Genomic DNA, 15,449 nt, shown 5'->3' on the forward strand with positions numbered 1-15,449 from the left:
AGGAGGTGACTCATCTGCGACAGGTCTTTGACAGCAGGCTGTTGGACGTTAGTATTTAGCTCAAACCCAAGAAATGTCAATTGTTTACAAAAGAAGTCATGTACTTGGGACATGTTGTGTCATCGGAGCTGATATGTGCATATCGCGAGAAATTGTCCGCCGTTGTAGACTGGAGAAATATAGACAGAAATTTGCAGCTTCTTAGGACAAAGCTCATACGCTCGCCGATTCATAAAGGGAGTTGCTGATATTGCAAGTAGCCTACACCAACTGAAGGAATGACATATTCTGTTGTAGATGGGAGTCGCATGATGGTGGAGAAATTCATAGTCAAGCTATAGTTCCACAAGAAAAGAGAAATGATGTTCTACGCATGGCTCACGAATCACAGTGGAGGACACCCTGGCATCAGGAAAACTCTAGAGAAGATCAGAAAAAGGTATTACTGGGTTGGATTTCAGAAAGACGTGCGACTCTGGCAGCATAGATGTGAGGCCTGTGTGAAGCGAAAGTCGCCAGGACCAAACAGACGAGCTCCAATGCAAATGGATGCATCAGGGGTTCCGATGGAATGTATAGCTGCCGATATCTTATGACCACTTCCAAAGAACAAAATTGGCAACGTTTATATTCTCATGTTTGCCGATTACCTTACTAACTGGACGGAGATATTCCCAATGCTTTGCCAGGAAGCTACAGCTGTTGCAAAACTGATAGGAGTTCGTCACACATTTAGGTGTGCCAAGACAGATTCACATGGCTCAAGACCGACAGTTCCAAAGTGAACTCTCTCATGATGTATCGACTCCATGGAACCGAGAAAAATAGAACCAGTTAGTATCATGCGCAAGGCAAAAGTATGCGGAAAGGATGAACCGACTGCTAGAGAGCTTGCTATCTGCTTTCGTCGGAGAATGACAAGAAGGCTGGGACGAGCATCTCTACTATCTAGGAATGGCATAACACTCTGCAGTGCATGAAACCTGAGGTTTTACTCTCATTTTCATGATGATGAGAAGGGAGACTGACTGGCCGTTATATTTGTTTGGAAAACCACCCAATCAACTTTACAGCATTTTCTATGACTGGATTCATGCAATGGACAGAAGGTCAGAAATTTCCCATCATTTCTTCAGAGTAAACTTGCAATGCAATATGCGACGACAAAGTACTATTACGGGCCAGATGGAAGTGATTTCAAACATGCTACCATGTCTGGTTGTTTTCGCCAAAGAGAAAAAGGAGGATTCCGCCTTAATTACAGACATGGTGGTATGGGCCCTATGAAGACATTGACAGGCTGTGTGAGATCAATTATAGAGTTAAATGCGGTAGACATGGTAGTAGTGCATGCACGTGGATTCTTTGAAAAGGTACTAGGTACGTAATGAAGTCGCCCACGGAGCGAGGGGATTGGACCCGGAGAAGTCGGAAAGTATTGCTAAAAATGAAAGGAACGACGGCCTCGATGATGCCAGTCTTGTTGCCCTTTACCCCATCGACACCATGACAGAAATTCTCACAGCGAACAACAGTGGCCATAGAGAGTCGTGAACAGCTGCTGATGAGTGACATAGGAGACAGAAAAAACTACCTAAGAAGTTGGATGAATTATATGTTGAACTTTTCTTATCCACGATAGTGAAGAAATATCATGATTGCTGGAAGGAGTAATGTGAAATAACAACTGTCATTTGTGACTATTACATACTTTGTAATTTGCTCTAATTTAACCGTGAATTTTTGTTTTGTATTTTTGTATGGCATGTGCTTGGAAGCACATAATAGTGGAGGCGTGGGTTGTGTAATGAGAAAATACATGTACATTAACTTTTGTTTCGTTAATGCTATTGTTTGTTTCCTTAAAATTTATGATTGATTTTAAATTTTAGCTGATTTTGTAGCACAGTCTAGTCTAGTGTCTTAGTTTTTGGATCATGTGGTTCCACCTGTTGGATATATATATATATATATATATATATATATATATATATATATATATATATATATATATGTGTGTGTGTGTGTGTGTGTGTGTGTGTGTGTGTGTGTGTATGCCAACTGCGGCTGAAATTGTGTTGTGTTATTAAGCGGTATTGTGTGAAGACGTCCCCATGCAAATGAAGCAGTATAACCCCACATTTGGTCATAGTTCACCGAAAAGGAAAGGGCCAGGCTGGGGAATCTAAAACAAGGTGTATAAACTAGGTATTTCGCTGACCAGAATACAGGTGCTGACCAGAGTACAGGTATTTCGCTGACCATAATAAAGGTGCTACAAGGCTCGTTCAAGAAGCGCGAAAATCTTGGAATCACAACCTTGTGACAATACACACTGTAACTGAAGAACTCTCTTCACTCATCATTTCGCCGTTTGTCTCTTCTATCTTGAGCGAGTAATGACCCACGACCAAAACCAAGTCGACAACAGTCAGTGACTTAGAGGACGACCCAGTCAACAACTCAGCGACCCAGTTCGCAACCCAGCCAACAACTCAGTGACAGGGTCAGCGATCCATAAGAACGACCCAGTCGACAACTCAGCAACCCAGATGACGAACCAGTAGGCAAACCAGAAGCACGAACTCGACGACTCAGCACACCAGTCGGGAACTCAGAAGGATGACCCAGTCGCCGACAAGAAGCCAGGAATAAAACTGGATCTCACTGGGGTTGAAATCTGTCACACTCTGGAGCGTCAGTCCTCAGACAGATACAGCAGGTTATCACTTCAAATTCAAATACTATCCTAAAAAAACCGGCCAGCTCGGAGTAGTGTAGCCAAGGGAGAGAGAAGACCTACTATATAGTACGCTTCAGATAGAAGGTAAAACATACAGGTTAAGTTCAAGTAAAATTAATTAACAGCGTCCCGTGCTACAAGTCGCTACGAGTCAGTAACCACGATGACGTTGCATGACAACTTTAAGTGGTTCGTACAAGTACTGCAAATATTATTACTACCAGTTACTAATATTATTACTACCAGTGACCAGTGAATGAGACGGATGACTCAACCCATATTGATGTTGATTAATGATGTGTGGGATTTTATTATTTGTACGTCAATTTATAAATATTTAAAATATATGACAGCAAGATACGACCTCCTATTATCGCGCCAACACTGTCATCATGCGCTGCATCTAAATGACCCATATGTAAACATGCACTCAAGATATTCACATGGCGTTGCCGAATACAGTATAAGCAAATCGTCTGCTTGATATTTTAAACATTTCAAGCAGAATGAGGGAAAATTGCCACTTATTCTCCTAACAACTGGAACCACAAAACGTGCAATTATTTAGTTACATTCGAATTTTATCACCAGAACAATCTAACCATATATTATTAATCAAACAACTGTAAGACCCTCTACTTAAATTTGCTCCTTAAAAAAATATAACTCCGCATACCGCATTTCTGAAAATCTGAAACTGAAATGCATTTTAGCTAAGTTTGATATTTAAGATGATTTACACTGTGGAATGTCTCTTGGGAACTAAATATGTTTTCTCCAAACGTGTGGTGTTTCTAACCATGCCTTGAATCTTGACATGGCTCAAAAAGTCTTTCTTCCTTTGTCTGGATTTTTAAAAATTTCAATTCAAGATTTCAGCGGTAAAGTACATTCTCTCTCTCTCTCTCTCTCTCTCTCTCTCTCTCTCTCTTGTATGATGCCACTTTGGACACAAGCTTCCTCTGACAGCCAAGTATCAAACAATCTGTCAACAATATTGTTGTCCACCTCAACCGAGATACCGTGAAATGCACATTAACTGCTTGTCGCTAGTTACTGTACTTTCACATTATCCCCAGCGGCAAAAATGGCCATTTTCACCCGATATGATCGCATCTTAAAATAACACGTGACATTCTGAATAATTAAAATGAATAACAGTATATCATTCCCGTTATTTTATAAGTGGGCTAATATTGAACATTTCAAGCTGTAAAAGTAGTTCCAGGCTGAGCGTGCAATTCAGAGATATAAAGTTTGCGAAACGGAATCAGAGAATGAACATCTGTATCGAAAGCCAGATCAACCATGGTATGTAATAAAGTTAAAGAGTAATCAGATGGATGGACGGACAGTCAAACTGACAGAAGGGCACAATTTAATTCCCTGACACTGAAGCACGTTTCAAATTATGTTACACATGTATGCCTACATGGGTGCCACTTCTTCCTTGTAAGTGCGAGATACAACTAAGCCGTCTGTCATCATAATTGGTCATCAGTGAAAAGTCCAATTATGATACAGATGCCATCGTTAATATTTTTCCTTCCTGCTTTATGCTAACATCAAACTTCCAGGACGTTATTGATGTATTTTTACAGTTCGGGTGATTAACATATATGTCATCAAACATCAAATTAATTGTAAGAATACAAAAATGAATGATGCAATCTAGAAAGTGTATATGTACAATATAAAACTTTGCACATAATAGAATCGTTCACATGGAATATGAAGATATAAAATTGCAGTATTCCATTATCAAGAATATTACATTTAGAAAGAAATACTGGCATACTGCACACAGAAAAATGCAAAACAAAATGCACCTCATATATTAATTGAAAACAAATATATAATTATGTATCAATATGGAATGACAGAAAAGTTAGCTTAGAATAAGTCGAGAGATTTGCTAAATTTGGTCGGGAGATTTTACTTCAAAAGAGGAAGAAATTGGCAAAATATACATTACGGTCAATGTCTTTGAATTTTTTTGTACCTCAATGAGGCGACCGCTCCGGTGGTCTAGTGGTTAGAGCGTCCGCCTTGGATGTGGGAGGTGATGGGTTCGAACCCTGGCCGAGTTATACCAAAGACTTACTTAAAAAAGGTACAAATAGCTACCTCGCTAGGCACTCAGCATTAAGAAGTTAGTGTTACGACTGGTCGGCCTGCTGTCAGGATAATGTGACTGAGTGGGACATGATGCTACATGTCTGCGGCATGATGCCCCAGTACTAGACACCACTATAAACTACCACACTGCAGACATCGTAGTGATATGAATGAAATAGTGTTAAAGCAACGTTAAAAATCTATATCACACACACACACACACACACACCTCAATGAGGTCCGAAAGCTTGGGTCATTATCGTAGTTTTCGTCCTTTGTATAAGAACTTTTGTGCGATTTCAGAGTCTGGAACATTATTTTGACTTGATCTGAAAATGACGTACGACCGTAAATGGGAGATCATGTTCAGCTATAAAGTTTGCAAACAACGTCTTGGCACGTGTATCTTTATCAACATTTGATGCCGATTCCGCAAAAATAGATGTAAGTAATGGCGTATTCGTTCTCGCATTTAATATGCTACACAAGGCTTAATGTCATTCTTACCACTGTATCAGATTTTAAAATCAGCTTTAATAAAAAGGTGCAAATGCATATTCATGCCCTTTTTAGCTTGATTTCAACTTCCGAAAGTCCCGTTTCCATCCTTGGCTGAATTTCATGTGCGTACTTCGGTTGCTTAAATTTTGCCGTGTTAGCATTGGGAGATAACACTTCTACATCTCGGTAAACACTAAATGCTGAAAGAATTAATGTAATCAAAATCAATTAATATCTTTATTCCTTTTGGTATTACTTCTTATCACACGTAGTATAACTCATGTCGACAAACTTCAAACATTGAAGACCACCGACCCTGCCAACATAATTAAAGTCCTGCGAATTCTTCATTGATCCATGCAATTAGCAACTAAATCGTCTTGCACTTGTTTACAGTCACATAATCACAGGCAGTATTCGCGTAAATATGCTACACTGGGGCAAAGTGAAAGAAAAAAAATGTACAAAGTATTAATCATCTTGTGTGCATGGGAAATTTCATTTAGTGATGGGAAGGATGATAGTCTCGGAAAGAAAACCGTCCCATCCGTAGTCTTAAATGTATGATTATGTTAGTGCTTTCTCTATATATTAGTTTTTTTGTATAGTTTTATTTGCGTGTTCGTGTGTACACCTTTTACAGGATCTAACAGATGCTTCCTTGGTGACAGATTTAGTTTTACTCATTATATACAACAATCTTTGTCGGGGTTTTCTACTGAACAGTCCAAACATAATAGGCGCATTACTACCACTTCAGGGTGAATCTCAATGGCAATTAACACCTCCAATTCAAATATTGCTGTGTGAGTGGTGAGTGATGCTTTTGCCTCGAGAGAGAAAAATAGTCATATGTCACGAATTTAATAAGTATACAAATTAGTATTTAATAATAATCAAAAGGTATTGAAATCAGTGATTGAGGTAGATGAAGAGCATATGATACAGTAATTTTTCATGAAAACTTAAGTGACCACACGGTTGAGAATCTTTAGCTTTTAAGTAAGGTTCTTTGTTCACATACGAGGTAGAAGACTTGGCGATAAATCTCTAAATCTATTATCAACAGCACAGAGTCAAATCAGATTGTACTTCAACAATGACATTATGGGATTATAGCACTACCTACAGCCTTTAAATAAAAAAGAAAGAGAAAATGAAAGCAAAATCTACTTACCTCAGTAGGACTTTTTTCTAGTTCTGATATTTCTTTATCAATTGCTTGCAGCTCCTGAAGGATTTGAAGAGAACTCTGAGCTGTCTGTGATGCGCTTTCTTTCGACGTGTGTCGTCTGAAAACTTGAGTTGTAACTGTTGAGTCTTTAAAGTCATTTTCATCGGATTCCTTATCAGAACCATCTGAATGTTTACGAGTGTTTACAACGTTTGCTCCCCGTGACTGTGCCTTGGCATCACCACTCCCATTGACTGAAGGGTCATCCTGCGTTATATTGTACGCTTTTGGACCTGACCATCCAAACCCAAGGACAAAATAAACCCGCTTCTGCCACAGACCTCTCTGTCCAATCGGTAGACTTGTTGGAATGGTAATAGTTGATTTGTTTCCTGATGGAGAAGTAACCTGGAAACAATTAGGAGTCAAAATCACACAATATTTTGGATACAGTATGACCATTTGCAAACTGTTTATATCATTATTTTGCCCTTGTTAGAATAAAACGGACTAGACTCACTTTCGACTAAATTCAGCCTATGTCAAATTTTACTAATATTTTTTTTCTGAATGCATCTACTATATTGGTACTTCAGTGAACAATTATGTCTTCAACACAGGCATTAGTTTTTACTATATTTCAAAGTGAAACAAAGATTAAATTATATATATATATATATATATATATATATATATATATATATATATATATATATATATATATATAACAGAAAACTTCAAACGAATTGCGTCAACATTACAAATAAAACCGACATGTTTTGTTTGTATGTCACAGTATCCACAGATGTCTAAGAGGAAGGAGTTCATATTTCATATTGCTTTAAGTACTGATGTATACTTACGAACACTAATATATTTTTTAAAATTCTTTTGCATAATGAAGATTCTCTCATTTGTTATGATACCTTTAGCATCAGACGTCAAAAATTCTCTGCTGTATCATTGGGAATAATTTTCTTGGTTAAAGTATTCCAACGATTTATCTCTTAAATGCAATGTAATATATAAGAATTGCAATTGTCAGATTAGTTCATGATGTAGCATTTACATTTTTTTTAAAAAAAGCATGGGTCCCTGTTAGGACTCTGTGGTCTTAAATTAATACAAAGCGAAAAATTCAAAAATAACATACGGTATGTTGAATGAAATCCTAGTCATAAAAGTTATACCACTAGTTAAAAGTATCGAGTATCCCAAATGATTTTCAGTGGTATTTTGAATGAAGTCCAATCTAATGTACAGCACTGATGTGACAATAGTCTGGAACAGTTTGATGTGCTGACCGTCTTGATGTATTACAATGATATATTCCAAATGTCTTGAAATTCATTCACAATAATTCCAAAACAGTTATTCCAAAAGTTTGTGAGCACCTTGTAATTCCAATGAATAATCAAAATAAATCCTCATATAATAACCGAACACATCTAAATTAACTGATTCTTCTGATGTTAAGCAATGAATAAACAGTTATAATGTAAACAACCCTTATATAAAAAAACTAAGACAGTTTCAGGACCAGGATGACTGTCAAATATTCATTTCTAGATCATTCTAACTTGTCACCAAGGTCCGGTCCTTTGAATGACAGCCGATCAGAAATCAGGTGACCTGGTTTTCCTATGGGGACACAAATGATCTTAACTAAAATCGGATCAAATTCGTCAACAGGATTTCTTTTACAACTTCCAATATCAAAAGGCAACAATAATATGTTTACCAAAAAAATGACCTTATTTTATAGTACAAATCTAAAAAGGGCAAAAGTAGCTATTTAATATGTTATTCTTTACTAAATGACCCTTACAATCCATAATCATAAAAATTAGCACAAATAATGTAAATACACATAACATTCCCACTGAAGAATAGGTAACGATTATTGATCCACTTTAGGTCAAAGTTTTCATAAAAAGGTTCGTCCCAGCCTAGCACCTGACCAAAAGAAAACTAAGTCAGGATAAGTAAAATATAACAGATTTATGTATACAAACAATGGAATCACACATACACAATACAGACAATCATACTATACATGCAGGGGCGTATTAACCATAAAGCCCACTAAGCACGTGCTTAGGGCACCAGGGTCAAAGGGGGCACCACAAAGTTGAGAAAAGGGGTGAAAAGAAAAAAAAACGAATGAAGATTTGTAAAAAAAATTGATAAAACTAGTGCAAATTGGTCATAATGTTCTGTTTCTTGATCATGGTGCACCCTAGGGTTATCTTCCCAGGTGTACGTGGAAAGGAGGGGGGCACCAAGATTTGTCAGTGCTTAGGGCACCAGTGAGCCTTAATCCGCCCCTGTATACATGCATATATACTGTCTATCCATCTATGGGTACTGATCTGTGCCCAGTACTGGAGAAAGTATTTGAGGTTTATAATGACTTTACATTACCCCACAATTTATACAATACAAAATATCTCATATTCGTGGATTGTAAGGTTAATAATTTTCTTCACTTTCTTACACGTATATATATTATATCTGCTTTGGGACTGTCAGCCACTATGGAAAGATCGTTTTAGAACTTAGTATGTCTTCATTGATGGAGAGATATGGTAATTTGTAATGTGTTTCCAAACAGGATACATTTTATAGTCCATCTAATATTGCATTGGGTTGTTTACTCCAACTTCAATAACATGAAGTATTGCCATATCCATGGTTTAGTGTTTTTACTTGTATTACAAACAACTAATTCGGTGTTTCCATGTGTGAAAGCACCTCTCATCTGTTGATGTACGTCTTTACGGTAGCTAATGGAAACTCAGTCAACCAATCAAAACGCGTAACGCATCCCGCCTCGTGATGTAATTTCAATACCTCTACACTGGAAATAGTACTAATATTAGTACCCTTACTCATACCTCGTGGACAGGGTACTAACATGAGCATATACGTGTTAATGGAGCTCTTTTAGCCTAATAATAACAATTTAAACATATTCTTTGCCTATAATCCAAAAAATTGAGTAGAACTCTTATTTAATACCGGAAGTATCGAAATCATTATAGAAATAGTTGTAAAATCTCGTTTACCTTTTTTAGCCGATATTTTCGTTTAGATCGTCAGCCATGTTATTTCAAATAATGATTACTTCCGTTCTCAGCCTCGTTTGTTTGTGTACCATATAAGGACATTGACGCCTTATTTGGAAATGTAAACAAATCGTAGTAAAAATTTGGCGCCGTTTGGCTCAGAAATTCTGCGCATTAAAAGTAAATACGGTTTATCGGCAACTTTGAAATTCCACCAAGAACGATTATTCGCACTTGATTGATAATAATACAGCGTAGAATATCCAAAATATGGTCTGGCAAGCCTTACGTAGAAAAGGGGTCACGGCGAGAGTCTTATGTTATCTGTCGTGGCGGACAGGATACGGTTAGAGTAACCATGCCAATTTATTTTATCGTGTAAGGGCTTAATAAATTCAAAATAAGCTAAACTTTTTTCACAACATGATTATAATTATGTAGCTGATTTCTACACTGTTTGTTTTTCTAACTTTAGTGATGATTTTTTTTTTTTTTTTTGCTCCATTACATGAAATGGGATCAGTTCGTAGCCTCAACCACAACAAACGAAGTTGAGACTACCACATCGTAGCTACACTGGAGAGTGTGGTACTGAAATGACATCGCGAGTGAGAACGAATTTGAATTACAAGAATTAAGCATGTTATTCATACAAACATGAAAAAAACCCAATACACTGATATTTAACAAAGTCTGCATCACGGTAACTAAACTGAGTAGTATCATGACACGACATGTTAATGCGTTTCAAAATGTACCTAAGGGGACGTCCATTAATTATGTCAACAATTTTTAGGCAATTTTTTACCCCCTCCCCCCCTTTGTCAACAACTGTCAAACTTTCTGTGACCCCCTAATAAAATTTTACACCCCCCCCCAACTAACAATATTTTATACGGCGGCTTTTATGCTAAAAATAGAATTACGGAAATTAAAAGGTCTACAAATAAATTTTAATACAGTTTTTTTAAACTTGTTTAACAGATTTCAAATTGACTATAACACTTTGAATTCATGAAAAAATCGAGAGTTTATATTCTAGCTTTCGTATATAGGCTACAGCAATTTTACAGTACATGCAAATGGGGGGGAGGGGGCATTTGCCTGAAATGAACAAGAGTCTGTTATCAAAGTGTACAATATTTGTAAGGCATTAAGGTTACTGCATCTGGTTGAAGAAGTTGTATGCTTGTGTAGGCTACATAATTTATTTTATGTATTATGTTAAAGATGACTGTATAATAGTCAAGCTCTCAAGTTTCCTAGGCTCAGTTATCCATCCTTGGAGGGATAGCTCATGGACTTCAATATATATAGCATATATACATATAACATAGATGCTATTTAATAGAAGTCCATGGATAGCTATACTATTTAGATGTCTCTGGCTCAGTGCAGTCTTTGAATTTAGCAACAGCTTCCCTTAAAAATCTGTCTGCAAGATTATGACTTCCTTGGCAAAAGAGTAGTATATGGGGTCACTCTAGCGTCAAGTGGACTTACCATGCAAAAACAGTCGATTCACTCTGGCGTCAAGGGGAATTTAACATGGGAAATTTTAACATGGATGGAACTGTAGAGCGTCAAGGGGAATTGAACATGGAAATTGAACAGGACCGGTACTTTAACGTCAATGGGACTTTAACGTTAAAATATGGGGTTTGCACTTTGTCGTAAATGGAAATTGAACATGGGAATGTCACCTGGATGTCAATGGGAATTGAACTTTGGGTGACGTCATGAGGTTTATAGGGTCAAAACATTTTATAGGGATTTTAATGTATTTGTAAGGACAAAGGGTAGATAGGGACAAACATACAAATACACTTTTAAACACACAGAAAAGACGACAGAAATGTTCTAAAACAAACCTCACAGAGAGAATAATGGCTCAAAAAAGAAAAGTCTATTGTATGGGTTCAAAACATTTATTCAAGTATATACATGGGCTCTCTGGCCTGTGCTTTGGTCTAAGCACTATCCATTTAATACATAAACATTTCTACATCAAACAAACCTATTTACTAGTTATTTAGTTCTTGGCTCTAGTAAACCTGTTTACATTTAATGTTCATTTATAAGAAAAAGCTAACATAAAACAAGTAACATGCAATCAAATAGGACAAAGTTCATATTTCTCTCTCTCTATTCGTCTCACACGTTGTTAAAAATCTGGTCAGCTAGCACTTGTGTCCCAGCGTAGATATTTCCCATCACTTAATCCGTTTCATTCATAAATCGGCTGTTATATCCATCGTGCTAGGTACACTTATCAGTAAGCAGATCAAGTGCAGTCATCGTCTTCTTCCCATGGAGGTACAATGTATACCATATGAATGGTTACTTTTCCTTCGTTGATGTCAAATTTTCCTCTCATCGACTGCACGTCTTCAATAGCCCTAAAAAGTTTGGACGAAGTTATTTCTGCAGGTGTGCTAAATCCGAGACATACAGGTGAGTTCAAACTGTCGCCATACATAGATAGGCTCAAACGACCTCGATCTTTGACTTGGCAATGACATTTGAGTTCCTCTAACAGTGAATCAAGTAGGTCCGTAATGAAACCTGCTACTTCCTCGGCTGAAATGTCAGACGCGAAGTCTCTAAATTTCACCGTGTAGGTGTAAGTTGTCGTTCTAAATTTTCTTGAGGTCACTGTCTGAGTCATTTGGATGCTAAAATACTCCTGTAGGTCTACTGAATCCTTTCCCTTCTTGGACGCACTTTGCTGTGACGGTATGGTAGTGAAAGAGGTCAGTGATGTTTGTTCCTTCTCTTTTTTCACCTGCGTAGAGTGATTCATCTTTCTCGTTGCTTGTCCTCGCAATGAAGTGTCGTTCTTGGAAGTCGTCCCTTTTTATACTGGGTGATATCAGTATGTCCATAAGGTAAAGTTTTGTGGTCTGGAAGTTTCACTAGCTGCACGTAGTTTGTCATGGCGTTAGTACATAAATAACTAAGATGTGTTACTGCATTGGTGATGTGATAGTGAGGCAAAGAATCACACCCGAGTTTCTCGTTGGACTTGAGTCTTACGCTCTATACTTGCTGTTTGACGGGATTCATTTTTTCTCAATTGGTCTTAGTAGTGACAATGAACTGTTGGTCTTGGACGTTGTCCTTTTTTATATGCTGACCAATATTGATGTGACCGTACGGCAAAGTAAAGTGGTTGGGAAGTCGCACTCGCTTCTGGTACACGATTTGATAGACTTTTTCCAAGGGTCGACTGACCATGTGGTGAGTGGGTAAACGTACAATCTTGTTCGGCTGGTAGGTGGTCACTTTAAAGTTTGCATCCTTTCCAGACTGCAATGCTTCTTTCAATACGCCAAAGTTGACCACACGACTGGTACGATAATTCAGAGTCAATCCTTTCACTTTACACTCTGTGTGCACTTCTCCTTGTGGGTCCCGGTATTCGTAGCCGTAATTTTTAGGACCGCCACTCGCGAAACTTAGAATCTTGTCGTCAGGATGTTCGTCTGTCCAGGCTCCTAAACGGTCTCCTTCGATGTTAGGGTGTTGCTGACCCGGTCGATCGATGTAGATGCAACTGTCCGTGTCAAAGTACAGGACGCGATCCCCTAACAGTTCTAAAGCTTCGTACAATTTTAAGCGAGCATGAGCTGTCACGTAAGCCGCAATGATGACATTTCCAAAAGGGTCGTCTTGTACAAAGTCCAGATCTTCTTCGTAATTGACCAAGATTAAATCCTCTCGAACGACGTCCACGTGTTTCATGTATTTGGTTTTGTCGTGAATCATCTGGAAGTAGCGGGAAGGTTCTGTCAAATATTCCGTCTTGGGTAAACACGGTCGTTGTGCCATTTTACCCCACAAGCAATTTAACATCACTTTGGCAAACGATCGCCTGCCTTCGTTTTTCTCGATGTAATCTAAAGTGATGCCTTCTTGTTCCCGGTATTTCTCTTTGAATTGTATTTGGTCTTCGGGAGTGTGACACCAGGAAGGATAGCCGCTGGCTTCTTGCTTCAGTTTCAAAAAGGCATCCACGTAGTCTGCGAAAATGCCTTTCTGAGTAGGGTCACCCTTGTGGTATTGTTGTGTCTTGGGAAAGTGGCAAATTTCGTACACTTCTAACAGTTGGTATCCCATGTCCATAGCTTTGAACAATTCTACGCTGACCCAGGTTCCCGTCAAGGCCCGTTCTTCCTGGGTGTGCTGACAAGGCTGATCTTGGTTGCACGTTTCGGCACAAGTACGGCACAAGGGAAACATCAGTTTGCCTTGACAATGGTGAGGTAAGACGGGATGGTATAGGTTCGTGGGAGGCAAAACTTTGCACTTGATCAAGCCTTCGTATTGTCGAATGTTGACCGGGTCGATGTGTTGCGTCAGCAATCGCGGGTGCCCTGTAGGAAAGTGACAATATTTGCACACGTAGGGATACAGCGAACACACATCCAAGTATTTGATTTCTTCTCCTTTCTCTTCGTCGGCTTGGTACAGCAAACAGGTGGCATTGGTCCTTTCTCCGTACAAACTATCCCTCGGGTTCAGGGGGTCCATCAGCTTGTAACTTTCCACGACACGTTTAAACTCGGGATCGATTTTCAAACGGTGATCGTATTCGTGTTCCCACATTTCCACTACTTGGTATCCTTGCTGTTCTAACTTCAAGCGTCGCTGACAAGTGTCCTGGTACAGGTCTTCCATGGTCCGTTGTAAAAACTGATTTTTAGTGTCACGGTCAGGGTAGCAGACGGGACATCCGTGAAATAAGCAACCGTTAAACTCATACACGATCTTGGGGTTTTTTAAGTCCCAGCCATCGACCGAATACGTTCCGATGGTCCTTTCGCCTCCTCCGTTGCGGGCATGCTGAATCCATTTGCCTTCCTTGTCGCACAAGTAATGTAACCAGCGTAGGGCTTTGACCGAGTATTGACGTTTGACATAGTGGGTCGTTTGAGGACTGATGACAGCCACGGTCTTTTGAGGCATGAATCGTTGGCGGTACACTAAGGAACACGCTTTGGCAATGGTGCAAGCTTCTTTCAAAGGATCGACCCCTCCGTGTTCCATGAACAGTTCTCGAAATTTTCCACAGCAACGTCGTAAAATGTCCACGTCGGAACGACAATACTTTAACATTTCTTCCTGAAAGTCGAAGGGGTCAGAGGCATGAGCCTGGTACCAAGCGTAGAAATCTTCTCGTTGTTCGGTACGCATGTTGTCGGGGTCGTAATAGTGAGCCTCAGGCAAATGGGGTAGAACGGCATGTTGATTGGCTTCCGTATTGAAAAAGTGTGGAAAGTACCCTTTAGCCATTTCTGTCATTCCAAACGTTTTAGGCATTCGACTCAAAGGCATGGCCAAGTAACTCATCGAATCTTTAAACTGCACTTGTCCCACTTGCATGAAAATGATTTTGGCTCCGTTCAAAGTGACTTTAGGACGTTCGGTGCCATGTTCCGTATAGTACCTCAAAAGAAACTGTCCATCGTATCCGGAGAAACTGTGAGCCATCACTGTGGCATGGCGATGACAATCTCGGTAACGTTTGATGTCCTCTTTGCTCCATGTCTTGTCGATGGGGTCTAAGACCCATTTGGCAAAATCGTCTAGCGTCTTTGGTCCTCGAAAGATTTTTTCACGCCCTCCAGGAATTTTGCTGCAGTGAGGGCAATAACTGAAGATAGGTTCTTGAATACACTTCTCGCACGCTCGATGAGCCACGCAGAAATTAGGAATGTGAATGCCAGTCTCTTGCATGCATTCGAAATCGAAAAAGATGAAACTGCCTTTTTTTCTTGTGACCGTCCTCTTTCTCTGGTGGGGGTTGGTATTTTTGCACGTAACATTGGTGTTCCAAGTCCAC

General features: G+C 39.0%; 1 protein-coding gene across 1 annotated transcript in view; it reads right to left on the reverse strand.

The window, feature by feature from the left end:
* Positions 1-15,449, reverse strand: part of LOC149777002 (sterile alpha motif domain-containing protein 9-like) — a 52,155-nt gene that overhangs the window by 12,358 nt on the left and 24,348 nt on the right. Inside the window, exon 2 of the mRNA XM_089941756.1 lies at positions 6,540-6,944. Coding sequence (XP_089797882.1) covers positions 6,540-6,944 — 405 coding nt within the window. The remainder of the gene's footprint in view (positions 1-6,539; positions 6,945-15,449) is intronic.

Source organism: Sinohyriopsis cumingii, chromosome 18 (genome assembly GCF_028554795.1).
Source record: "Sinohyriopsis cumingii isolate HCF-2022 chromosome 18, ASM2855479v2, whole genome shotgun sequence".
Lineage (NCBI taxonomy): Eukaryota > Metazoa > Mollusca > Bivalvia > Unionida > Unionidae > Sinohyriopsis > Sinohyriopsis cumingii.